Source organism: Sceloporus undulatus, chromosome 3, assembly GCF_019175285.1.
Source record: "Sceloporus undulatus isolate JIND9_A2432 ecotype Alabama chromosome 3, SceUnd_v1.1, whole genome shotgun sequence".
NCBI classification, from domain to species: Eukaryota; Metazoa; Chordata; class Lepidosauria; order Squamata; family Phrynosomatidae; genus Sceloporus; species Sceloporus undulatus.
Window position 1 is genome coordinate 106,366,817 of NC_056524.1, and position 25,622 is coordinate 106,392,438.

Below are 25,622 nucleotides of genomic sequence, written 5' to 3' on the forward strand. Positions count from 1 at the left end.
ACACACTGCATAGAGATACAGAGGACACTTCCTTCACCCTTGTTTTAAAAGTAAACAATTCAGCACATTTTAAAAGAAACTGACCAGGAGGTGATGCAGTTTTTAATAGCATATGTATGCTTGACAGTTAAACGTGATAAATTGTTAACTTTAGATGCCTGTGAAATTTTATTTTCCAGATTATTACTGAGAATTGTACTCATGATAAGAGAGAATTTTTGTCCTATGTTGTAAATTTATTTTCTGGGTATTGGCATAGGGATATTCTGGAAACATAGCTTTGGGGCATTTGTTGTCTGAACAGGATGATGCCAGAATGGAGAGGAAACTGGTCTTTTGGTCCATGCAGACAAGCCCTGTTTTTTCATCAGAGACTTACAAATGGACCTGCATCAGTATGCTGGAGCTGCTTTTCCCATCCTGGATATTGGCAACCAGACACTGTTGAAGTTAGGATTTTTAGTTTTGAGATTACGAGATACAAAGTTGAAAATGACATTTAAATCAAGGCATCCAGCCCTCTTTGGTCATCTTTCCAATCTTCTTAATTTTAATTTGGGAAGGATAAAGATCTCTTTAATGCTCCTCTCCTCATTTTTATTAGGTTTTTTAAAAAGCAGATTCTGAAACCAGATAGGAAATCCCTTCATTGGACTGTAACTGAGTTGCTACTTCCTTGGACATTCCTATCTTTTTGATGGGCCTCCAGGTCAATAACTGACTTACTGTCTTATGTTGAGCTATAAGAATGAGGTAGACACCACTTTTATGCCTCCATGAGGAGATCAGATTTAGATCTGAAAACCTGCTTTCAAATTAAAACAAACCACAGTTCCCTGGGATATCTGAGCTCAGGAAGCTGTGATTTGTTTGAACTATCATTACAGAAAATAAACCAGGATCAAACTATGGCCTACATCCAGTTATTAGTCTCAACTAGAGTAGAACCATTAAAGCAGTGGGAACTTGGGAATTCATACTTATACTATGTTCCACTGATTCAGTGGGACTGCTCTAGTTGGGTTTCGTATCCTGGTTTGAATCAGTACTTGAATTTAAACTGCACTAATGATTTTCCCATTAAATCAGAACTCAACATGTGTCTTATTTGATGAATCTCTCCTTTCTGGGTGTGGGTATTTCATACATCCCGTCCTTTATGTTACTCAACAGATTTGTTTCTCTTGATCAAACATTTTGTTCTATTCATCTCCTTCCTATTAAAGGATTAATGTGACACACTTTTGATTTTCTAGACTTCCTTCCTCAAGTTACAGTTGAAGTCAGCTTCAGCTTCTAACTTTTTTGTCAGAAGGAAGGGAACCTTACATTTCCAGAACCATACATGTCCCATACCAGAGCCAGGGCATAACAGGGTTAACACGGAGAAAAACAACTTACCTTTTTTCTTCAGATCTCCCAGGAAGACCCAGAGCCTTCTGTTTCAGTGCCATGGTGGCTGCCTGCATGGGCGTCTCACTGGGACTGAATTCAGAATGAGGTGCCCAAAACTAGGTGCCTCATTCTGAACTCAGAAGCAAGCAACCTAAGGCAGCAGTGAACATGCAAGGTGACCAGTGGGATGCCCATGCAGACAGCTGTGATGGCACAGAAAGCAATGGGAGGAGAATGGGACAGGATTGTCTGAGCTGTCCCTGGAGTCTCTTGGTCAGTGCAGAGAAGATAAAGATAAAAATGATGCACATATAAGTTCCAGTGCTCCAGACATTTACCAAGTCTGCCCATCTGTTCTTGTCCTCAATTTGTGGGGTAAATGCATCACAAATATAAAATTCCAAGCTTAAAGATCAGAGAAATACTAAGAAATATTGTTAAATTGTCTAAATTCCAATTGGCAAAGGGGCCCGGCAAGGCTGCATTCTATCACCCTATTTGTTCAACTTGTATGCAGAAAATGCCATATGATGTGCAGGTTTAGACTCTGAAGGAGGAATGAAGATAGGAGGAAGAAACATCAACAATTTAACATATGCAGATGACACCATACTAGTAGCAGAAAGCACCACAGATTTGGAGCAAATATTAAAGAAGGCCAAAGAAGAAAATGCAAAGGCAAGCTCAATGCTGAACATTGAAAAAACAAAAATAATGACCATGGAGGACTTAAGTACATTCAACCTAGACAGTGAATCAAAGGAAATCAAAATAATAAAAGAGTTCCCGTACCTTGAATCAATCATCGATCAGAATGGAGACTGCAGTCAAAAAATCAGAAGAACACTAGGAATGGGAAGGGCAGCTATGAAAGAAATAGAAAAGATCCTAAAGAATAAAGAGGTACAACTGATTACTAAAACCATGCAGGGGTAGCTGTGTTGGCCATTTAACAAATACAAAAATCTATCAGTGATACCTTTATTGGCCAACTGAAATGTACAATATACTTGTCGCAAGGTTCTTCATCACGCAAGATGTTACAAACCAAACAGGAGGCATGTTGTTTCAGTTCTTACTGATCACTGAAATTAGAATCATCCAGACTACTGTGTTCCCCATTACTATATACAGATGCAAGAGCTGGATAGTGAAGAAAGCGGATAAGAAGAAAATCAAGTCATTTGAGGTGTGGTGCTGGAAAAGAGTGCTGAGGATTCTGTGGACAGCCGAAAAGACAAAGAGATGGGTCCTTTAACAGATTGATCTTGAAATCACCCTGGAAGCCAAGATGATCAAACCAAGGCTGTCATACATTGGCCACATCAAGGGAAGGCACGGCTCATTAGAAAACATATTAATGCTTGGAAAGATGGAGGGAAGTAGAAAGAGAGGAAAACCATGTTCTTGATGGATAGACTCAATTAGGGAGAACACGGGTATGAATTTACAGGACCTAAGCAGAACAGTGGAGGATAGGGGAGCTTGTAGATTTCTCATTTGCAGTTCGCCATGAATTGGGGTCACCTTGAGGGCAATTAACAACAACAAAGTGCTAAAAGTGCTTCAACCTTTATATTTGTTTCTACTGCTATTGAAATTTAGATTGGAGCTTGTTGTTTATGTAACTATGCATCCTGCTATTTACACTTCATTGTGCTATATAAATGAATGACTAATTATTAAATGTCTATGCTCTTGAGGTGTATAATGCACAGGGAATGATATTTCTCTTGGCCTTAGCTAAATGAACAGCAGAAGTTTTTAAAGAAACACACATAGAAAGACACAAGCACTGAAGCACTAGAGTTCCTTCATGTGAGAAATGAAAATTTCCCTTCATCATGGGAAGTGAGCTAATATTCATATGGCCCTTGTGGGTTCTTTTGACATGTTGTACTTTTGACATGTTGCTGGAGTTGTTTGTCTAATGGTACCTTTTATGAGACTGCTGGTTATTTATAATTTGAACTCTTGTGTTTTCTAGCAAGTGTTTGTGAAAATGTCTAGTTAATTAGAGACAAGGCGTTTAAATGCTAATTATAAACACAGCACTATTTCATGACTGTTTATTGCTTCCTCAGTTTTTGCTTTGTAAAAGCCAACTTCTTAATACCACATTTGGAGCTCAGTGATAAGTGTTTCAAGGAAATGGATTACATTATCTTTTGTTTTTGTATGTTGTGGTTCTTTCTGTGTTTTGTAAATTGTCAAGAGAACTTGGACTGTTGGACAACAGAGAGTGTAGTTTCAATAAATAAAAAGAGGTGTGTACCACATGGGGACTATTCTTATGCATATAGAGTGAGCCAGCATCTCATCAAAATGGAAAATTGCACTTTCTGTTACTGGTGAAGAGCTGTTAAAGGAAGAACACGGTCAATGAAATACTACAGTGTGTGTGTGTGTGTGTGGCCTTGTTTTTGTTTTGTTTTTTTGTCCTCCTCAGAAAAATGAACCTTATTCCCACCATTATGAGAATTTGATATATATACCAAAGCAATCGGTATTTACAAAATCTGTAAACACTTCTAGGAACTTAGATGTCTGAATTGGCTATACACTGTCAGCACTGGTTGCAGGTAGTTGAAACAAATGTGAACCAAGTCCCTGGCAAAATCAGGTGAGGGGCGACAGCATTACTAACAAATTCCAGAAATGTTTTCCCAGAAGGTCAAAGTATATGAAGACCCAGACAAAATGTTATTACAATGGCATCTTCTCCACTGAAAAAGCTCCAAGGCATACTTGGAAGAACTGGGGAGGTAGGGGTATTTAATCCATACTCTGGTGGTGAGATTTCTCCAAAATGCCCTCCTATAAGTTGTGGAAACATATTTCAACATATGAACAGAAAGTTGAATCAGAAAGTGATTTCTTTGGTATGTCAAAAAGAGGGTTGATACAAGTTTTCCATTTATTCCACACTCAACCATCACTTATTCCAGTTCCAGCCCCAGCCGTAATTCGCTGCTGCACCCATACCCTGTGCTCCTTCTCTTGCTCTGGGATCTCCCTGGCAAGCAACATAAGATTTTTAAAATCCCCAGATACACATTAGTTCTACATTTGCCTCACTGAACTCATAGTTATAAATAGAATAGCAATTGGATGTATGACATGGTGGAGACCAGATGGATTTACTGTTGATGAGAAATGCAGATTCTAAACAACCTTCTGAACTCTATATTCTGTTATGGAATTATTATTTTTCCAAGGAGAATTGCTATCTCCAGTGAACTCCACATAGTCCTTCCCCTCCCACTGTGGAGACCCTGTGAAACCCACAGTTGTAAATTGGTTTCTACCAACTTTCTGCATATACAGTGGAAAGAAGGAGAAATAGACTTTAAAAAACAGTATTAAAAACAATGGGAAAGCAGGATGGTATTTTACACAGTTCAGAGGCTAGTCTACTCAGTTTTCTGCATTTGCTGCAGTGCTTCTGGCAGAGTGCAGCACATGGAGGTGCTTCACGGGAATCAGCTGAATTCTGCCTTCCACTGTTGGGCATGCAAGATCATATCCAGGACATTGGTTCCCAGGGATGTCCTTTCTGGTTTCTTCTGGAAGCATCTTCACTCTCTTCTTCCCCAAGGCGCATACTCATCCCAGGAAAAGCAAACATAGAGCCACAAGGGAGGAACACAACTGAGGATGGTTGTTGAAAGGAGGATTCAGCATAGTCTACCTTGGGATCAGTGGTCTGGTGCCATTACTGCATGTCAGATGTGGCCTGGCAGGACAAGAGAATTGGAAGTAGCTCCATGATACTTTGGATGTATGTGCTGGGCAGTTGTACTCACTTGTTCATAGCAACACTGCAATTCCTGAAGGTAATCAACAGATTTCCAAATAGCAATAGCATTTGCATTTACATTTCTATACCACTTATCAGTGAACTCAGCACTCTCTAAGCAGTTGTCAATGTGTAAATCAATTGCCCCCAACAAGCTGGGAACTCATTTTACTGATCTACGAAAGGATCGAAAGTGAGTCAGCCTTGGAGTCCTGAGATCGAATTCACACCTTTGTGGGTGCAGTACCAGCATTTAACCATTGCACCGCCAGGGCTGCTTGAAATCCATGATGATAGGAACAGCCATAAGGATTTAGTATTGTTTTCAGCGAACTCTTTTCCTTCTTTTCTTTAACTGCTGCTTTTGTGATTTTCCCAGACAGCTTTCTGTTCTAAACTATGTTTTGTAACTTTCATATGTGGACATTAAAATGCGCACATTTATATTACATTGTTTACATTTTACATCTCTGATTTAAGTGAAGTTTACTCTCATAATTTGTGTATGAAGTACTGAGAATGAGTGAAGGCTATATTCATGGGAACCCCCCCCCCCCGATCTATAGTTAGTATTTTAGACAGCATAAAAAGGTTTTTTTAATGTCACTATTGTTTGATAGTTGTGGTAGTAAAGCTTGCGCGACATAATTTGCATGCATCTGTGAAGATTATGGCCACTATATGGGACACCCCCCCCCCGCCCCTCCCAGATCCTGTTCAAAATACAGTGGACCCTTGGTATCCACTGGGGGTCCAAGACACCCCCCCCCCATGGATAACAAAATCCGTGGATGCTCACATCCCATTAAACACAATGGCTTAGTTCAGTGGACCCTTGTTATACGCTGGGGTTTGGTTCCAAGATCCCCCGTGTATAACAAAATCCGTGTATGCTCAAGTCCCATTAAGTATAATGACATAGCAAAATGGTGTCCCTAATAAAAAATGGAACATCAAGGTAAATTTATACTTTTTTGGAACATTTTCAAACCGTTTATGCTTAAATCCGTGTATAAAAAATCAGTGTATAAGAAGGGTCGACTGTAAAAAGATGTCCCTTATATAAAATGGCAAAATGAATGTTTTTGAAATGTATGCATTTTTAAAATATTAAACTATGGATACTTGAATCCGTGGATAAAACATCCATAGATACAGACGGCTGACTGTAGTCTTTATTTTAGACAGCATAAAAAGTTGTTTTAAAAGTCACTATTGTTTACTAGTTGTGGTAGTAAAGCTTGCTTGACATAATTTGCATGCAGCCCACAGAGAGCTTATTTGAACATAGTTAATCATTTGCGAGATAAGGGTGTTGAATTGTAACCACACACCATGTGAAAGTGAAAAAAGCTATTTCCAGCTAATCTGCTCCTCCACCCAGGAAACAAAAAGGGTGTGACCAACTAATCTAACAAACAATAGTTTTCACATCTTCTGAATTGTTTAAGTTTTTGCAAGATACATTAGTGATTCCTGCATAACTGTTCAGAGGTAAAACAGTTTATGTTAAATCTGCAGTGAGGTTAAGAAAGTCTGAAATGCTAAAACCTAACACTGAGCCTAATTACAACACTCCGCTAAAACCTTTTAACCTTGTTTGTTTGGTTGGGGACACTGCTGTAGACATTTGATGCAACAGACGAATGTATTCTTTTTTATCCTTTGTGGAAACTCTTCAACCAGAGCAACTGTGGAGAAATTTATATTAGCTGCCAGTTGTGTTAGGAAGCTGTTTGATAGTTCTCATCAGGAATCCAGCCCACAGCTTCAGGTCATGAACTGGTGACCTGAGTGCTGGCAGGTGGCCATTTAGGTTGTGTGCCCCACTTGGCTTTAGCCAAAGAGAGATGGCAACACCAGCTCAGGAAATGCCATGCACCAGTAATCCCAGAGCAGTCAGGTGAGACTTCATGAGCTCTATAAATGATCCTTGCTGTTCTGGGGAACAAAGAAACATATTCTTGCTGCTCTCAGGCTTGCCCTTGACCTGCCTCACGCTCAGCAGTTTGTCCTCCTCCACCACCACCCAGGAAGCAAACCTGTCCGGTTTTCTTTTCAAACTGTAATAGTTCTCTCGTCAATAACAATACTATCATCTACATCCTGAAGCTCTACAGTCCTATTTTGTAAAGTGAAGGCTATATTTTACGTCAGGTAATTAGGTGGCTAGCAATATGGGCAGCACTCACTGATTGCCTTCTGCTCCCCGGTGCGGTTTTATTAGAGTTGCCCTACCCCATCGCACCCACCTGCTGCCATTGATTCACATGCAGGAGCCAAGAGGTAAATAAATGGTACCGATTACTAATTAAATAATATAGAAGGTACTGCCAATGCTTACTCATTCAAACTGTGCGGGAGAGGATTAAAGGCCTTTGTTGGTGTCTTGGCTCACATGGTGGGAAAGCATGTTGTTGTTGTTGTTGTTGTTGTTGTTGTGTGCCTTTAAGTAATTTATGACTTATGGCGACCCTAAGGCAACCCTGTTTTGGGGGCTGAGAATATGTGACTCACCCAAGATCCCAGTGGGTTTCCATGGCTGAGTGGAAAATTGAACCCTTGACTCCAGGGCTGTAGTCCATTGCTCAAACCATTACACCGTGCTGGTTCTAAAGGCACATAACCAAGAAGAAGGAGCTACACTGAGCCCCACATGAGAACCATTTAGGGAATCTGGTTTGCCGGCTCACTGGGGGTTGCTTAGTGGAGAGTATTCTGTCAAATTTGCTTGCCTGCCTAGCCTTGTTTTGCATCTCCTTCTAACCCTGTGTTGCGTTCCATTCCTACAGCAGTATTTTAACATGGATGTTTTAGGTAATTCTCTCCCCAGCCAATAATCTTTTTTTTCCAAGTCCAAGGTCTAGTTAGCTCCAGAATATGGGACAGCTGTGCAACTCAATTGCATACATGCATTTATATATATTTGCATTAGATTTTTAAAATCTTTAATTCATCAATGTAGTTCAAATGAGAAAAACAAAAATAATGCAAGTTTCATTGGCTGATCAACGAGAAAAAGAATAATAGTTGATGGGAGCAATTGCAGGCATTACAAAGAGAAGTATTGACATAGTATAGCAGTATAAGGTACAGTATAGATTTATACAATAAAAATTCAAAGTCCCAAACGTAAAACTATTGGTCTAAATGCAATGCTAGGCCTAACTGAGAGGCAGTGTGGCATAGTGGTTTGAGTGTTGGACTATGACTGTGGAGGCCAGGGTTCAAATCCCTTCTTGGCCATGGAAACTCACTGGGTGACTTGGACAAGCCACACTCTCTCAATCTCAGGGGAAGGCAATGGCAAACCTCTTCTGAACAAATCTTGCCAAGAAAATCCTATGATACGGTTGCCTTAGGGTCGCCATAAACCAGAAACAGTTTGAAGGCACACAACAACAGCAACAGACCTGTGGAATGAATAGGGTTTGCATAAATCTTGGTTTACCTTCAACAGCTCATTTAGCAGTTCTCTATTTGTGAATAACCAAGAGGATTTAGAACATTGTTACAATGAGTTTGTTGTAACATTCCATAAGAATCTATGCAGTAGTGGAGCAATACTTACTTATGTATTCATTTACAATCAGTGGCTTCCTTTTCGTGGAGTGAAAGCTACAAATCCCAGGATTCCACAACACTGAGCCATGGCAGATATAGGGGTGTTAATCGGCATTAATTCTGCATTGTGGCAGCAGCCACAGTACTAGTAAGCTGAACCTTTCTACCCATTTGCTTCTAGACAAATGGATGTGTGAACCATAATCTGAAAGAAAAAAACCAACGACCTCAATATATTCTATAATTTCAGTGGCTAAGGAAGCATTATTCAACAAAGCAAACAATAAAAAGGAGATATTGCTTACTATCCTAGGATCTCCTGTATTTCACAGATGAAAATAACTAACCCATTTTCATGCTTTCTAAGCCCTCCTGCTCTCTCCACAATTACACATCATGAAAGTCTCTTCACCTGATTGGGGGCTCTGTTCATTTATTCTCCATTAGCCATGTCCTTCACTTGTCAAAAGAACCATCAAGAGGGCACCTGTTCTTTTGCTTAATGATACACAGGGAAAGCATCACTATCCTGCAATATGCTATCATCAGTTTAATAGTGGCGGGTTACAGACCACCATTTAGTACGTATTCTATACATACTAGGGTTAGGAAGGGGCGGTGCTTCCGCACCCCCCTAACCCTAGTACGTATAGAATACGTACAAGATGGCGGCGCCCTGTTCATACAGGCGGTGCCATCTTTACGTATCGGACGCTGTGCGTCCGAACGTGTCGCGGCGCTAATGATGTCGCGAATGCGCCCCTGGCGCCTCGCAATGTCATTAGGGCGCCGCAAGAAGAAGCTTCATTTTGGAGCTTCTTTTTTGCTCCGTAAGGGAGCCGCGCGGTGTGGCTGCGACGGCTCCCTTATGGAGCAAGCGGCGGCGGCAGACCGCCTCAAAGCAGCAGTCTATAACCCGCCATAGTTTCAATGCTTCAATAATCTGTGAAATGGTAGGGCATAGCATCCATGTTGCTAAGGCATTGATCTTTATGATCATTTTAATATACATACGCACACACACAACTGCCTTTCAGAGTAAAACCTCAGCGAAGCAGAGCCAAAATGTGCTTGCTCCCCTTCTTAGTGATTTTGGTCCTGTGCAGACCGACTTTAAAGGCCAGCTTGAGGGCGGAGTCAGGGCATAGCATCCAGATGATGCACACCCTGACTCCGCCCCCAGGGCAGTGTGGCACCACCCACCACTCCACATGGTGCACGGCATCACAGCACTCCGTTGGCTCTGTGTCTGTACAATGCAGTGCCAAAGGAGTGCTGTAAAGCCGCAACGCTGCACTTATTGCACCCTTTGCAGGGTGCAAAAAGGACCCACTTTTTGAGGCTCCTTTTTTCACCCCGCAAAGGCCAGATTGCACAGCCCCTTATTCATGCCAAACATGGTGCAGTTGAAGGATAAACAATAAGTTGGGGTTCAGTGCTTGGCACAATCTATTGAGCTCAACAGTAACTCCTGTGTGAAGCCCTGTGGAGCAATTGGCAGCAAGGTAAATGCTTTTGTGATCCAAATTAGTTCTGTGGGCTTTAGGTATTTGCTCAGATTTGGTTTCAGGACCCACCATGGACACTGAAATCCATGGATGCTCAAATCCTATTACATACGTAGTAAAGTGGAGCCCCTTATATAAAGTGATGAATAGCAAGATTTGTTTTCTGGAATTTTAGTTTTTTGTGAAAACAAAACAAAAGTGCTATACTGTAGCAATATAAATTGCCTGTACAGAGGAAACCATGATCTTTATAAGATATAAATTGAACTCCTATTGATATCTTCAGTTTAGGGGTGAAAATCATGCAGCATTTAAAATGGTGTTGGATTCCTAAATCCCTGCATCCCTAGCCAAAATATTCACTAGAGGAGAATCATGACTTCTACTACACAACAACATTATGGGGCCACAATAATTCAATGGTAGGCATTATGCATTATGGGGCACAGCTTGGTGGACTGAGCTGCTTTCAAGTTACAAATTGTGTAGATTTATGATATAGCGGGTGAGTTAGAGAAAGAGTCTCAAAATATCTGTCTAGTGCTATTATATCTGTAGGAGCTCAAGAGATGTTCATCCACAGATTTTATAATACAAGAGTTCTGCTTTGGAGAGCACATTTGAACAGCTTGATTCACAAACAAAGTTGTGGTATTTTCATATTTAATCCACTTGCTATTGCAGCAGCTGCTTGTCACCTTTTTTTTTCTGTCTGAGACATGCATGAAGTTACAGATACTATACCAATCTTTGCTGGTGCCAAGAGACTTTTGATTGAAATTGTGCTCCACACTGAACAGATCCTTAACTGCTGAACAGTTAACTGCTGAACAGAAGAGATGAGGAATTTGAGTGCGCCATTGTAAAATCTCATTTTCACATATAGTGCCTATATTTAAACTCACCTGAGCAACAAGGAAGAATAGCATTGGTGGAAAAGCAGCATCAAAACATAATAGCCATAAAAACCTCTTTTTCAAAAAGGAGAAGGAAATCTCTAAATGTAAAGCTTAGAAAGTAGAAATTTATTGTAATCCAAAAATACATCCAGAGCATGTTGATGGGTTGTCTTCTACAGAAGAAAAAAAATCTCACAGCAGCTTGTTCCAGGGACAATGACAACATGCTCTAAGCTGGGTTGGCAAATCTTCTTTCAGCCTGCATATATCATTCCCTAATTTATATTTTGCCAAGATCCAACAAGAGGCAAAAGTGGGGAAGATCAAAAACATACACACACCCAATTCAAACACATCCATACATTCAAACACTCCATTTCCCTCATATAACTGTATTTCATTTCACTCTGTCACCCAATTACCCCATTCTTTTTGTCAACCCATTCATTCTAAGAACCTATGTTCTCTCCATTCAGCTAGTTCATGTGACGTTTTCATGCCACTGCTTTTAACTTCAGTACTTTTTTCTCCCTAGTCATGCATGTTTTCTCAGATTTCACAGAACTTGTTCTTGCAGGAATCTCACACAGCCAGGTTTATGACTCACCACCAGTCTGGCCTCAGTCCTTTGATATACAGCAAAGTAGTCCCTTGAGCACTGTAGAGGAAAATGGCGTCTCTGTATCTTCAAGACACATACCCAGCAGCCACCACAGCTTTTGTGGATTGCACTTGGTACAGTACTCAAAATAGGCCTGCATCAGCCTTGATTATCCATAATCTTTGGTTTTTCCTGAAATTAAACCCATTATATAGAACCAGAGCTTGGCAAAATGACTTTGTGGGACTACTACTTTGGACCCCTACTCCTCCAATCCCTCATCCAGCATCACCATGCTGGTTGGGGAATTCTGCATGTTGTTGTCCAAAAACTGATGTAGTCTCACTGTGCAGGACAAATTCGGCAGGAGGCTGAATCTAGTTCATGATCTGCATAAATGAACAAATACTTGTATTCATAGCAAAAGCCCTTCTGTATTTCTGAGTGCATGTCAAGTGCTTAGTCTCAAGCATGCTTCGCCTTCCCCTAACTTGCACCACAAAACGGTTAGAAATATTCAGACATGCCACTTGAAGGCCTTGGGACAACAGCTCCCATTGAAAGCACCAGAGGCTGCATTGTAGGGACCAGCAATGGGTAGGTCTGAGGAAGAAAGGCCTTGGACTCGATTGGGGTATGCAGCAGGCTGAAGATTTCCCTGCCCTTCCTACCATAATATCATAAGAGTCAGCAGCACAGTATTGCCCTAACCTCACAGTTTGGGCTAGTTGTATCACAGAATGTAGTCACGAGGAAGAGCTCTGGGCCTGGGTGCATAACTACAAGAGAGACTAACTATAATTTGTTTCCTGTCTCGTTCCCAGTTTTTCCTCCCTCCATACAATGCAGTCTGTCAGTAATTTGGAAAAAGGATGAGTCCAGTGGAAGGCTATTAATGTGGGTTTCTGATTCTTGCTGGGGCAGCTAATGACATTCATTTCCAAGGGCACCTATCTTTCTCTTCAGGATTTTTTTTTTAAACGTCATGCTTAAAATATGTTTAAATGTTATATTGTTATGAGCTTCTGGCACAGACACAGACTTGTTCTCTTGCAAACAGAGGAGTTACTTCTGTTCACAGAGGGGTCTTTGTTTTGCTAAAGTCACCAGTCAGAAGTGGAGAGAGGAGGCATTTTAGCAGATTTCCCCCCCCCCCCTCTTTTGCAACACCTCATGTTACCTCCCACATGGCTCTCCTTCCGGTGCAGATGTTCCAAGAGGGACACATTTACATTCCCTTCCACCAGTGAGAACATCCAGTGAGCAGAATTCAATCTACTGCCTTTGATTTTGATTTCATACATTTATTTCCATGTATTAAAAAAATCTTGCTTAGTTTTCTTGCACTTTTTCAAACAAATAAACCCATTCTTCCTTGGATAAGATTAGTTTTAGTTCTTGTTACTTTCATCCCCCATTTTTTGTCTTTAAGCATATATAGTTCCATATTGTGCAGTACTAGCTGCTGACTATTTAACTCTGGGTATGATAGAAATCGTGCCTATGAGATGAAACAATAATTAGCCAACCCGAGTCCCAGTTTTGGAGAAAGGGCAGGATAACAACAACAACAACAACAACAACTATTATTATTATTATTATTATTATTATTATTATTATTATTATTATTATTTTGAATTACCCTGGCTGCATCTACAATGCCTAAATAAAATGGTTTGACACCATGATTATTTCTGCATTGTGGATGAAGCCCCTGATTTAAATGCATTTGCAGAGCAGATTGTTGTTCTTTGGGGGTGAATGCTTTGACATATTCCCCCCCTCCAGTACTGTACTCTGGAGGCAGCTCTTAACTAGAGCCCCCATGGGGAAATGATTGAATGGTCCCTTGTGTTAATCCTGAGGGCATAACTGACATTAGTAGCAGTGTGCAATTACCTAGGAGCATCATTTAGTGCACAACTCACCCAAGATTATTTCTGAGGTAAATGTCCTTTCAAATAAGCCCACACCTGAGTTCTGCAGTTAAGTATTTCAGGAAGAATTATATGATATCATGGGCTTGCAGCTGTTCACCAGACTTACAGTGACCCCTTGCATTTCTTAGGGTTTTCTTAAGAAAGGAATACTCAGATGTGTTTTTGCCAGTTCCTTCCTCTGAAATATAGCCTACAGCACCTGGTATTCATTGTCAGTCTCCCACCCAAGTACTAACCAGGGCTGACCTGGTGCCTTTAGATGTGATTTGGTACCTTTAGTTTATGGCTTTTATGCCACCTACTGCTTATATAGTAGACCTATTTTAGAAGGTGTGATGGGGAATTTTGTAGAATCTCTCTGTTTTCTCTTTCACTGTCATTCGCCACCCTCCTGGTGTTGTTTGGACTGTATTCTCAATCAGTGGCTATACCGGCTAAGGCTAATGCGAGTTGTAGTCCAGTGACACCTGAGGGACCACACATTACCCAGCTCTTCTCTAAAGTGTGGTGCTTAAAGTATCAGCTGTGTAAAGAGAATCAAGCTGTAAGCCAGAGGAACCCTACTTCACCTTCTGCCTTAGCCATGTACTCTCACTTGGTGGTCTCGGGAAAGTTAGTTTCACAGCTCTTCTGCACAATATAGGCACTGTTGGCTCTCCATATCCATGGACTCTGCATCCCTTCACACATAGATTCACACAGCTTGAAAACAGTAAAAAGAAATAAATATCCGAAAAGCAAATCTTGATTTTGCCATATTATATAAAGGACACAATTTTACTACACCATTTTATATAATGGGACTTGAGCATCCATGGATTTGGTATCCGCAAGGGATAGAGCTGGAACCAAACCCCAGCAGGTACCAAGTGCCTACTCTGTGATAATTAATGGTGCTTAAGGAATTCAGTCTTCAGTAATTCCAGTAAAAACTGAACTGATTGTGTCTTTCTCAGATACTTCATTCTCGCATATGAAAATGAATATTTTTGTCCCCATTGCTAGAGGAAATGAATGTTCTTCTGCAGTATTCTTCCTGTATTTAAACTATTTTCTGCATAGAAAAGATTTTTTGTGGAAACCTCCCATGTACAGTAATTTCTTCCAAAGTATAATTCCTGCATGACACTTCAGGGAGTTCAGGACCATGAGAAAATTGTTCAGAATTTTCACCAGTGTATTATTCTTCCCAAAGGGGTTTCCCAATTCTGGGAAGACTAGTTTTTCAACCAGGGAATGAATCATTCCTTCCATTTCTCTTCCAGACTACTGTCGGATTCTATTATTTAGAATCATAGATGCTGTGCATCTATTCAGGTCCTTATTTTGAAATAGTGGACATTTAATTTAAAAGGTTGAAATGAAATAATTTTAACTTGTTTGGCTTTACCATGAATATCTACTGCAGTTACTATTGTTATTACAGTCAAATGACAGAAATATTGTTTAGTTTATCAGATGGGCTGCTTCTTCATTGCTTAGAGGCTTAACAATTCTTATATGATTTGTATGGGGAGACCATTGGTTAAACAATGTCTTAAACTGTCTGCATCTTAGATTTTTTAAAATTGTGACAACCCATTTAAGATTTACTTCAATTATATGTAAATTTATATTGTGATTTACCATTCTGTATTTCAGGGTAAGGTCCATTTAGAGTTGAGGCTGAGTGAAGTCATAACAGACACTGGTGTAATTTGCCATAAGCTTGCTACAAGGTAAGGCACTGCATGGATGTATATCTGCAACTTGACAATGTTTGCTTACACTGTTCTTACAGTGGTTGTGTGTGTGTGTGTGTGTGTGTGTGTGTGTGTGTGTGTGTGAATGTAAAACCTCTCCCTCTTGTCTTCAGGCCCCTTCCTTTCTTCAATGCCCTTTTCAACTTTTGAGAGAGAGAGAAATTGAATTTCAACCTTGGAGGAACTCATCCTAGTACAGGCCAGCTTATTTCATGTGTTGCACACTTTTTCAAGCAGTGCACAAATGATGGCTCTTGGATCAGCGATGAGGATCCCCCTTGGCAAGACATGCTAGTCCAATGGACACATCAAGAGGAAACCAAAATGCATTTTGCCACTGCTTGGAAGGATAACTCTTACAAGTGCTGGCTGAGTCCTTTGACTTGGTGACCAAGAAGAAGCCTCATGTTATTTTCAGTCACTGACTGGGACAGAGATAACAGTGAGATTTTCCCCAATTACCATTCCCCTACCTGCAGGGATGCAGCTAAGTGGTGGAGGGGGTGGAGATGGAGGGCATTTACTATCCAAGAAATAATTATTTCCTGCTCCCATGAAATATTCCTTAACTCCCTAAATTTCTAGGACTGCAGAAACTTAAAACTTCAATCGAGGATTTAGAAATAGAGTTTAGGCATCCAAAGAAAAGGACAGACAATAGTACCAAGGGAATGGAAACAAAGCATGTGTGGGGATTAGAGGAAATGCTTCTGTTGACTTTCTGTAGGCCAAATTGGAAGCCTCTATAGTCTTGATTTGGCCCATGGGCAAGAGGCCTCCATTCTTGGAATATAGTTCTTAAAGAGTTTCAGTCGAGATACAAAGAATTATGGAACTGATTTCATGACTCTTAACAACAGTACACAGAATGTACAACAGTACATTCTGACGCATGGAGAACTATTTTTTTGAAGCCATGTGTGTGGGGTCAAAAAGTGTTCATACAAAGTGAAGTTGAAGGTTCACGGCCGGCATCAGTAGTTTTTTGTGAGTTTTTCGGGCTATGAGGGCATCTGTGTTCCAGAAGAATTTATTCCTGACACTTTGCCAGCAGCTGTGGCTGGCGTCTTTAGAGAATGCTGGCATGGAAGAGAGTGGGGTATATATACTGTTGTTTGAGAGGAAGCGATTTGCATGTTAATCTGTATATCATTCTGTTGTTGAATGGCAAGGGCTCAGGGTGTCTCATTTCTGTCTATCCATTTATCCTGATTCATACTATTATGGTGAACATGCAGTAGTCATACCATAGTCCTGTACACTAAAATAGGTGGTTAGAGGTTGGATAGGGGATTCTGGGTCTCAAACTTTTGGTCAAGAGCTTGCTTGCTTGCTTGCTTATTTATTTAAAGGATTTGTATCCCGCCTTTCTCCCAAACTGGGATTACTCAGGGCAGACCTGTCCATTCCCCAGCAGAACCCCCACATACATGAAATCCTGAAAAGCTAAACTATAGCATTTACACAGAATTCTGAAAATTATGCTTTTATTTATCTAAATGGCAGATAGAAGCAACATAGGCTGTATCTGCACTGCAGAAATAATCCAGTTTGACACCACTTTAACTGCCGTGGCTCAATGCTATAGAATTCTGGGAATTGTGGTTTTGTGAGATATTTAGCCTTCTCTGTGAGAGAGAAGTGCCACAACAAATTACAAATGCCAGGATCCCATACCATTGAGCCATGGCAATTAAAGCAGACTCAAACTGGATTGTTTCTGCTGTGAGGATGCAGTCCAAGTTCCTTCTCAAGTGTAAAGCCTTCTTTTTGTTGTTGTTTCTAGTAGGAATTTACTACATGAGTTGAAGATTCTGTTCAGACTCATATTTGTGGCACTCTTGCCTCTGAAAGCAATGGGGGCCTTTCACTGGGATCTTTGTGTGTCAGACCCCATTGACAGGAACAGGAAGTGTGCATGAATACAGCTGTTCCACTGAGCAGCTGCCATTTACTTCAGTGAGGCTTGTGTCAATGTGTGTCTATATCCTTTATGCCGAATGTTTATTTTAAGCAGGAATATGAAGTATTATCTGAACAGGGGAGGATGTCTGAGGTGGGCCTCCTAGATATACTGAATTCTTTACCGGTGAGCTCTTTAAAATGACAGAAAATTTCAAGCAACTCATTTTTTTAGTTCAAAAAGGTTATAAAATGTCAGGAGTAAAATCTGCAGATGAGAATCCAGTGCAGCTTCCTTTTCCTGCTGAGGGCCTTTCCGTCCTTTTCTTTGATCTTCAGCTGATTTGAGCTCTCCTGTTCCTGCTGTGAATGGCCTATGAAGTAGTTCAATAGTCCCTTCACTATTTAGAGTGGGTGTGAAAATCTGTCAAGCTCCCGGCAGATAAGCAAGCAAGCAAGCAAGAACAAAGAGTTGATCCAATAAAATCAAGAACACAGCAGTATATGGATATATACACACACACAGCAGTGTTCCCCAACCTGGCATCTTCCAAATGTGTTGGAAAGCAACTCCCAACCTTCAGCCAGTCTGGCAGTTGCTGATGTAGTTTGAGATGATGGGACTTTGGGTGTGACACATCTGAGAGTACAAGTTTGGGTAAAAGCTCTCTTTCTCTCCCATACATATACAACATATTGTAGATTTCTATAGTGCTTCCTTTCAACCAACAAAGGCATCTTTTACTGCTAGACAATGATAAGTGGTACAATAACCTTCATTTCCTGCACAAAAATATTATTTTGGGAAATGTTTAATATTGAATAAATGCCTTTAGTTTTGTTTTGAAGAAGAAAAGACCACTACACACAGAAATATGCACCCACTCACAGTGATACACACCCACTCATACAGACACCAATTCCTTAACCAGAAGTAGTCCAAGACATATTGTTGCATGAGGTGGATCTCTCTATGCACCCAAGTTGAGATGCTTAATACTCAAACCCAGCCGACTATTTCTGGTATACAAGAAGGAACATGTATTTGTTCCCATTCTGGTCAGTAAAGATACAACAACAAACACAAATTAAGTAACTAAAAGTCTTCTGCCTTTTGTGGCATCCAAAATCTGGTACCTGAGGCATTTGCTTCACTCTTCCTAATGTAGGGAAGGACAATTAAGGGATGAAAAATATGCTTCAGGATCATTCTTTCCCCTTCACCACTATCTCCCCTTTTCTGAGCGAATCTCTCTTGCTGCTCTTTGCAATCATTGTTGTACCAATAGATGATATGACTGTTTAGCATTAATATTTTCTCACAATATTCTCTCCTGTTGTACGCTCCTTCCTGTACCTACTGACATGGTACAAAAGCAGGTATGCCCTTAAGATAAGTGAGCTTGTTTTCTGTTTAGTTCATAGAAGGTTTTGTAACTGCTTCCTCCGTGCAAGCTTCCAGTAAGGGTTGGAAGTAGGGCTGGCTTATGCATGCCTATTCATAATTTAATGTCTGCAGCATCAAATGATTATATATTTTAAAATGAGCCATCGAAGACAAAGCTTTTACCAGAAACAATATATTTCTTGGACAGATCACACCCTCAGCCATTGAATGTTAACAAACAAAGTGATGTGTATATGTATAAATCAAGACATACATATTTTTTCTTCTCCACAGCTTTGGGAAGATGCTCATGTGGTTCTCCTGACAAATTGTAATGCATGTGTGCCAAACAATTTACCACTTGCTTGTTATTATGACACAGCCTAGTTTATCGATCATCCACACGGGACACATGGACATACATGCTAATACCATTTGGAAAGGGAGAAAACACTGATTATCAAAGAGTACTGCATCTGAGCCAGCACCAGAGTGAACTGTGATGAAAGTATGCTACCATAACATCTACCAGCAGTTCTTAACTTTTGCTTCAACAGGGACCACCTTTAAATATCTTATGTCGCCATGGACCCTTAAGACTTAACTGAAGATTTAAACAACAACAACAATACCTGAACACTGAACCATTAACAGATACATGATCTGCCAGAGGGGAGGGAAGACTTTTCTTCTTTTTCCTGTCAGTTTGCAGCTGGAGGGGATTGAACAGCAATGTGCAGTCCCAGCCAGCCACCCTTTGCCTTGCTCCTGTCATGTGGCTCCTTTGCTGTGGCAAGGATGTGGGCTAAGGAGCCTATAAGCCTTCTTTAACCCCCTGTGAGGACACTGCAGCCCCCTGGGGGTTTGTGGATCACAGATTTAGAACCACTGGCTTCTACCATCTTGGATGTTAGCCCATTTTCCAAATCTTTAATACCAAGATCTCTGGTTTTTCTGCCTGCAGCCAGTCAGGAAACGAGTAAGATCCAGAGTAAAGTATATGTTTTCAGGCAGAAGGACACAGACTCAACCTGTGACATCTTCAGTAAGGAGAAGGACCTCAAAACCTCCAAGTGCTGATACTAGTCAGTGTAGGTGTATGGTTTGACTCAGCATAAGGCAGCTTTTTAGGTTCCTAATATACATGAGTGTACAAGAGCACATAGCTCTTGTATAGTTGCTGTTATTTGTTTTGAGACACTGTATGATACTGAGATTGATAAGAGGTAGTTTTCACAAAGCCTTTGTAAAAATGAGTGATCAGCACTGAATATATTTTAGCATAATGCAATTGCTTATTTAACTCAACATTAAGGAAAGGAAGTTATTTTTTAAAACCCACCACATTTCTGTTTTTGCAGTAGGAAATGCAGACGTCATCTTATTCCCCCACCCCCACCCCCTTCAATCTCTCAAAATCAGTGCATTCATTTTGGCCTAAATAACTAAGCTGATGATGTTTGAGCCCTGAGGCAGTGCTGGCCTCTAGCAGATGCCACAGATTCCCATGCATCACATCTGCAGCGATTATGAGAGAAAGCATTAGCAGTGATGGAAGGTTTACCCTAAAAACACAGATGTAGTTCATCTGTCTACCATCCCTGTTCTTGGCTGATGATGAAAAACAAAACAAAAAAGCTACTCCAGTCCAGCCATTTAGAACCACTTTTTAACCCATTTATGTCACCGTTTTGATTTTATGTATTAAAAATTGTTAAAATACATGTATGAGGCCAGGTGCATATGCAAAAACATAGAACAAAGGCCCTCTTCTCCCCCAGCATTGTGTATTTAAATTAATAGATTATCGCCAGTTCCATTTAGCTACCATTTTTAAAATGTACGCATTGATTACATTTATACCTTTCCTACAATTAAATCAAAGTGGTGTACATCTGCTTTATCCTCACAAGGTCAGATTAGAAAAGAGCTCTTCAGAGTTGCTCATGCTGGGAAAGTGACTGGCTCAAGTGAACTTCATGGCTCAGAGGAAATTTGAATCTATAGGTTCAGCACTGTACCACAGTGATTCTCCATAACGGTTTCTCTAGACAAGCCAAATGTTGCTGGAGGTTCTGGAATTTGTAGCCGTAGTTCTTAGTTTTGTTTTCAATAACAAGACAATATCCCAGACTGTTCGCTGACAATTTACTGGCACCAACAGCAACATTTTATTCCTACCTGGAGGGTGATTTCCCCCTCAAAAATATTCCAGGATATATCATGGTTCATAGTGGGATTTTTGGTTATTCCTGCATCATGCTGCTGGGATGGGGACGGGGCGGGGAGACTGACAGCAGTGATGTTCCCCTGTAGTTTAAAGAATAGATGTGTAATTCCCCTGCTGTTGAAAACTGCAAGGGAAGAGGGACAATCACCACTATCTCATTCTTCCTTCTCCTCATCACCTTTTTCACGGCCAGAGCAGTGGTCTAACAGAACTTGCTGGACTGCTCAGTTCAAATGGACACAGAAGCAGTAAGAGCCAGCAATACCCAGCAACAAGTGAGGAGCTCTGTTGCAAGATCTCTTACTCTATAGCAAATAGTTATTGGTATTTCAGTCCATCTATTTGTCTAAAACAAGGGTTCCCAATCTTTTTGGCTCACAAAGCCCTAAGGGCTCCACAGAGCACAGGCTGGGAACCACTGATCTAAAACTCCCCCCCCCCCCCCCCACACACACACACTTTTTTGGAGAAGATATTTGTTTGGTATTAATTTTCCCAAAATGTAAACTCATAAACAGTTATTGTCTCACTGGAAAACACATTCCTGTAATAGGCTGAGGGCAGACAATGCCTTGCTCAGCCATGGAAAACCCACTAGGTGACCTTGGGCGAACCACACACACTCAGCCCCAGAAAACCCTACAATAGGGTTGCCTTAGAGTTGCCATAATTTGGAAGTGACTTGAATGCACAAAACAACAACAGCAACAAACAACTATTAAATTAATTTTATTTGTCACTGGATCTTTTTTGTCCTGTTCCTTTTGAAAACTTATCTAAGCCAATGCCGGTAACTGTATCATGTATAATGGCCTTCCCCAATATGAGCCCTTCCAAATGTTGTTGTCTAAACACCCATCATTCCACGCTAACCAACCCAACAATCAGGAAAGATGGAAGCTGTAGTCCATTAACAGAACAAGTTTGTTTAATTTGGGGAAGGTTAATGTACAATAGACCCTTGGTATCCACTGTGGTTTGGTTTCAGGACCTCCTGTGGATAGCAACAACTGTGGATGCTTAAGTCCCATTAGTTACAATGGCATAGTAAAATGGTGTCCCTTATATAAAATGGCAACATCAGGGTTTGCTTTTTGGAATTTATATATTTTATAAATATTTTCAAGCCATGGATGCTAGAATCCCTGGATTTAAAAAAAAAAAATTCTGTGGCCCTGGATAAAAAAAAATCTTAGGATATGGAGGGTTAACTGTAGAAGTTAACCTTGTTAAATTGCAATGCAAACATATGCATGTTACACAAAAGTAAGTCCCACTATATTCAATGGCATATATACCCAGCTAGCATAGATAGGATTCCAACCCTAATTCTGTATTGTGTGCAACAGTGCTTCTCTTTATTGGTAGTGATAGTTTAGTCAAGAGCCTTTTTTAAAATCCCCATTTCACATTTCACACAGGGGTGAGTGGAGAAGGGATTGAGCCTCCATGTAAGGAGTTCATTGTCTGACCAAACTTGTGAAAAGTTTCCATGGTAAGCACTCTTTACTGTGCCTGTCGCAACAAATAGTGGGACTTTACTCTCTGCATTCTAATATGTGATAACATTTCAGAAGTCTTTCCACTCAGTCCCATAGAGCAATAGCGGATCCTGAGTATATTCATTCATGAGTAATCAAAGTGCTGGTCCTGGGATTCATTGTGGAAATCCATACTTAATCCACTCAAGCAGGAACATTTCATTAACTGATCTTTATCTCGAATTTACAGAGGAGTCAAAGGGCCTTCTGCTCTTGATATCCCACTTTCTGTAGGCTCTTTAAATCACTTATACGTGCACATACACACATTCGCGCGCACACTAAGATTAAACCTTATACGGTTTTTGTTTACTGCATTGCTATTTGTGTACAATTTAGGAGTTAGAAATGTGTTTATTATTGAAGAAATGAAGCATTAGGAAGACAAAACAACTGTAAAGCTACAGCTAATGACATCCTTTTAAATTTAATTTTTTATTTTTCTTTTGAAAAACCTTTGTAAGGATGAGCCTCTGCAAAATTTCAGTCTATAGTACTTTTAACATATCTGTACAGTTGAATTAGAAACCATCTGTACAGACTTTAAATTTTTCCCTAAGTCAGTAAATCCTGTAAGCATTTCTTTGTTAGTCCATGCGCCTTCATTAACATTCTTGACACATCTTCAGCTGAGAAAATGAAATCTGACTTTTTATAGTAACACATGGAAATGGAGCGACTTTGTGAATGGCCTTTTTAAAAAAAAGAAACAGCATAGACTCCTTTCATAATTGGCTCATAAAACAGTTAAGCTACTAATGAATTGACTTCCTCTCTGAGGACAATATTATGATTGACGGGTCCCCCACCCCTGTCCTGCTTCCTTTATAAAGCCTCCCAGATGGTGCTCCAGCCTTTCGAAGCTTCTTTCTGAAGGCTGTTTCATGCTTTACAGCACAAGATGGTCCCTGTGAATCCACTGGGGATCAAATGCTTCCTGTCAATAATATCTTAATGGTACCAATGTCTTATCTGAAAGCATCCAGGAAACACTTGTCCAGCACCCTTAGACAATCACGGATTCCAAGGGCATGTTTATTGTGTGTTTTAATGTAACATGAAAATGGACTCCAAACATCATTAAATACCTAGCAAAGCAGCTGCAGCAGAAACATAAGGAGGCTGTCTTTTCTGTAAAATGCAAAACAGCCTTGAAACAGTTTTGTGGAAAGAACAGAGAATTTGTCATTTTCTATAGAAAAAGGGCACATATTATTAAATAATATTTTAACTGATAAATTGTGTAGATAATGTGTCTCAGTTTGTGTTAAATAATTTACAGTCCCTTTGGTGTATACATATTAATTCATCCTTTATTTATTTGCCTGGATTTTGTCTTTAGTGAATTTTTGCAAGCAGATTCTCTTGCCACTTTGTTTGACTCTGGCATGGGCTGGAAAGTGGTATATAAATTAAACTGTAAGCAAGAACCAAATTAGGACGTCTTGTGGTTATTTGTCCATGGGCGTTCTAGTGATTCACAGTTTTTAAACCCAAGTTTTGTTTATTCATGCAGGGATGAGTATGGAATTTGATCTTAGCTCATGCTGATGCAGATTGACCTGATCCTGGGTTGTTCCATGGGCAAGATTTTAACTGGAAACTAAGCATCCTAGGAGAGCGCTGGACTATGATTTTGGAGACCAGGGTTCACAAGCTCAGCCATGTAAACCCACTGGATGACTTTGGGCAAATCACACTCTCCTAGTTTCAGAGGAGGGCAATGGCAAACACTTTTCTAAACAAACTTTGGCAAGAAAAGCCTGTGGTAGGTTCACTTTACAGTCACCATAAAAGAGAAACCACTTGAAGGCAACAAAACATCCTGGAGCTCAAGCTGCAGTAGCAGCTGTTGTTTCTTCCTCTTTTAAAGAAAGTCTCTAGCCCTTATAGAAGCTGAGGTACTGAGCAAAATGTGTAGTCACTGGTGATGCTTATTTCATGCACCTGCGCTGCACTTCCCATCCTCCAATTAGTTGCAAAAAAGAGAGGGTGTGTTGCTTGGGCACCAAAACCAGGAGAACCAGAGGGAGGATTGGGGTGGAGAGGAGAGATGGAGAATATGTATGCATGAAGTGGAGGTAGAAAAATGGTGGCAGCGAATTTAAGCACAGCTAGTTAGTGGTAGATGCTCTGGAAGCAAATCAGTTCTGCAGGGTTTGGACAGTTCCCCTATGGAGATGAAGGCGGAGGAAGAGGAGAAATAATTGTTCTTTAACTCAAGCAATTAGATGCATGCTCTGCTTTTCTGGGTTCTAAGTGGGAAGGGACGATAGATCAGGGCAGTCTGGAAATGAAGCAGCCTGATACCATGATGGCAACAGCTCCTGTTGGAACTGGATTGGGATCATGTTTTGGTGTCCTCAGCGCTAGCATATTTAATCACTTTTCTGAAATGTGTGTGTGTGTGCACATGCGTGTGTGTTTGGGTTCATTATGATGTCCTGAGAGGGGACCAGTAAGGGTCAAGGCACAGCAGCAGTGCAGATTTGATGACTGCTGACACTGCTGCTGGAACCTGGAGTGTCTCTTACTCTGTCTGTCTTTGCACACACATGAATTAGTAGGATCTGTATATAATCAGATGCAAAAAAATAAAAAAGTTGGGAATCATCTTCCACCTTCCCTGTCCACAATAATATATGTATTAAATAAAATCAAGCCTAAATGGAAACCATAACATCCCACACTTATAGGCAACCAAAAAGATACAATTCTAAATACACTTCTGAGTAAACATGCTTACAGTTGAACTGCAGATGTGGCTCTCTGCTAGATCATGAACCATCACATAAAGTTAAGTCACTTCACTTTAAAAATTGAACCAAATATATCTGTAAGAGGTTTTGGCTGCCCTACCATTGCCACCACTGTCTCGCTGCCATGGAGGTCATGGTATAACCTGCAACTCCAAGCAGTTGTACATCTGCCAGAGGGTTATCCTTGGTCAAATGTACTGGGTGCCCTCTCATCTCGATTACAATTGAGCAGGCATTTTGCCTGACACTAGGTTGGCGCTCGGCCAGTAACCCTGTATTGCAGGATTTCTTATAAGCCAGTTGTTTGCCTTCATTTTCTCTTGCACTTTCAAAATTATCGTTATAATCAGGTTGG

At 40.5% G+C, this 25,622-nt stretch overlaps 1 protein-coding gene across 1 annotated transcript in view; it reads left to right on the plus strand.

The window, feature by feature from the left end:
• Nucleotides 1-25,622, plus strand: part of RASA3 (RAS p21 protein activator 3) — a 157,731-nt gene that overhangs the window by 81,762 nt on the left and 50,347 nt on the right. The window contains exon 5 of the mRNA XM_042459711.1: nt 15,348-15,424. Within this exon, the coding sequence (XP_042315645.1) occupies nt 15,348-15,424 (77 nt within the window). The remainder of the gene's footprint in view (nt 1-15,347; nt 15,425-25,622) is intronic.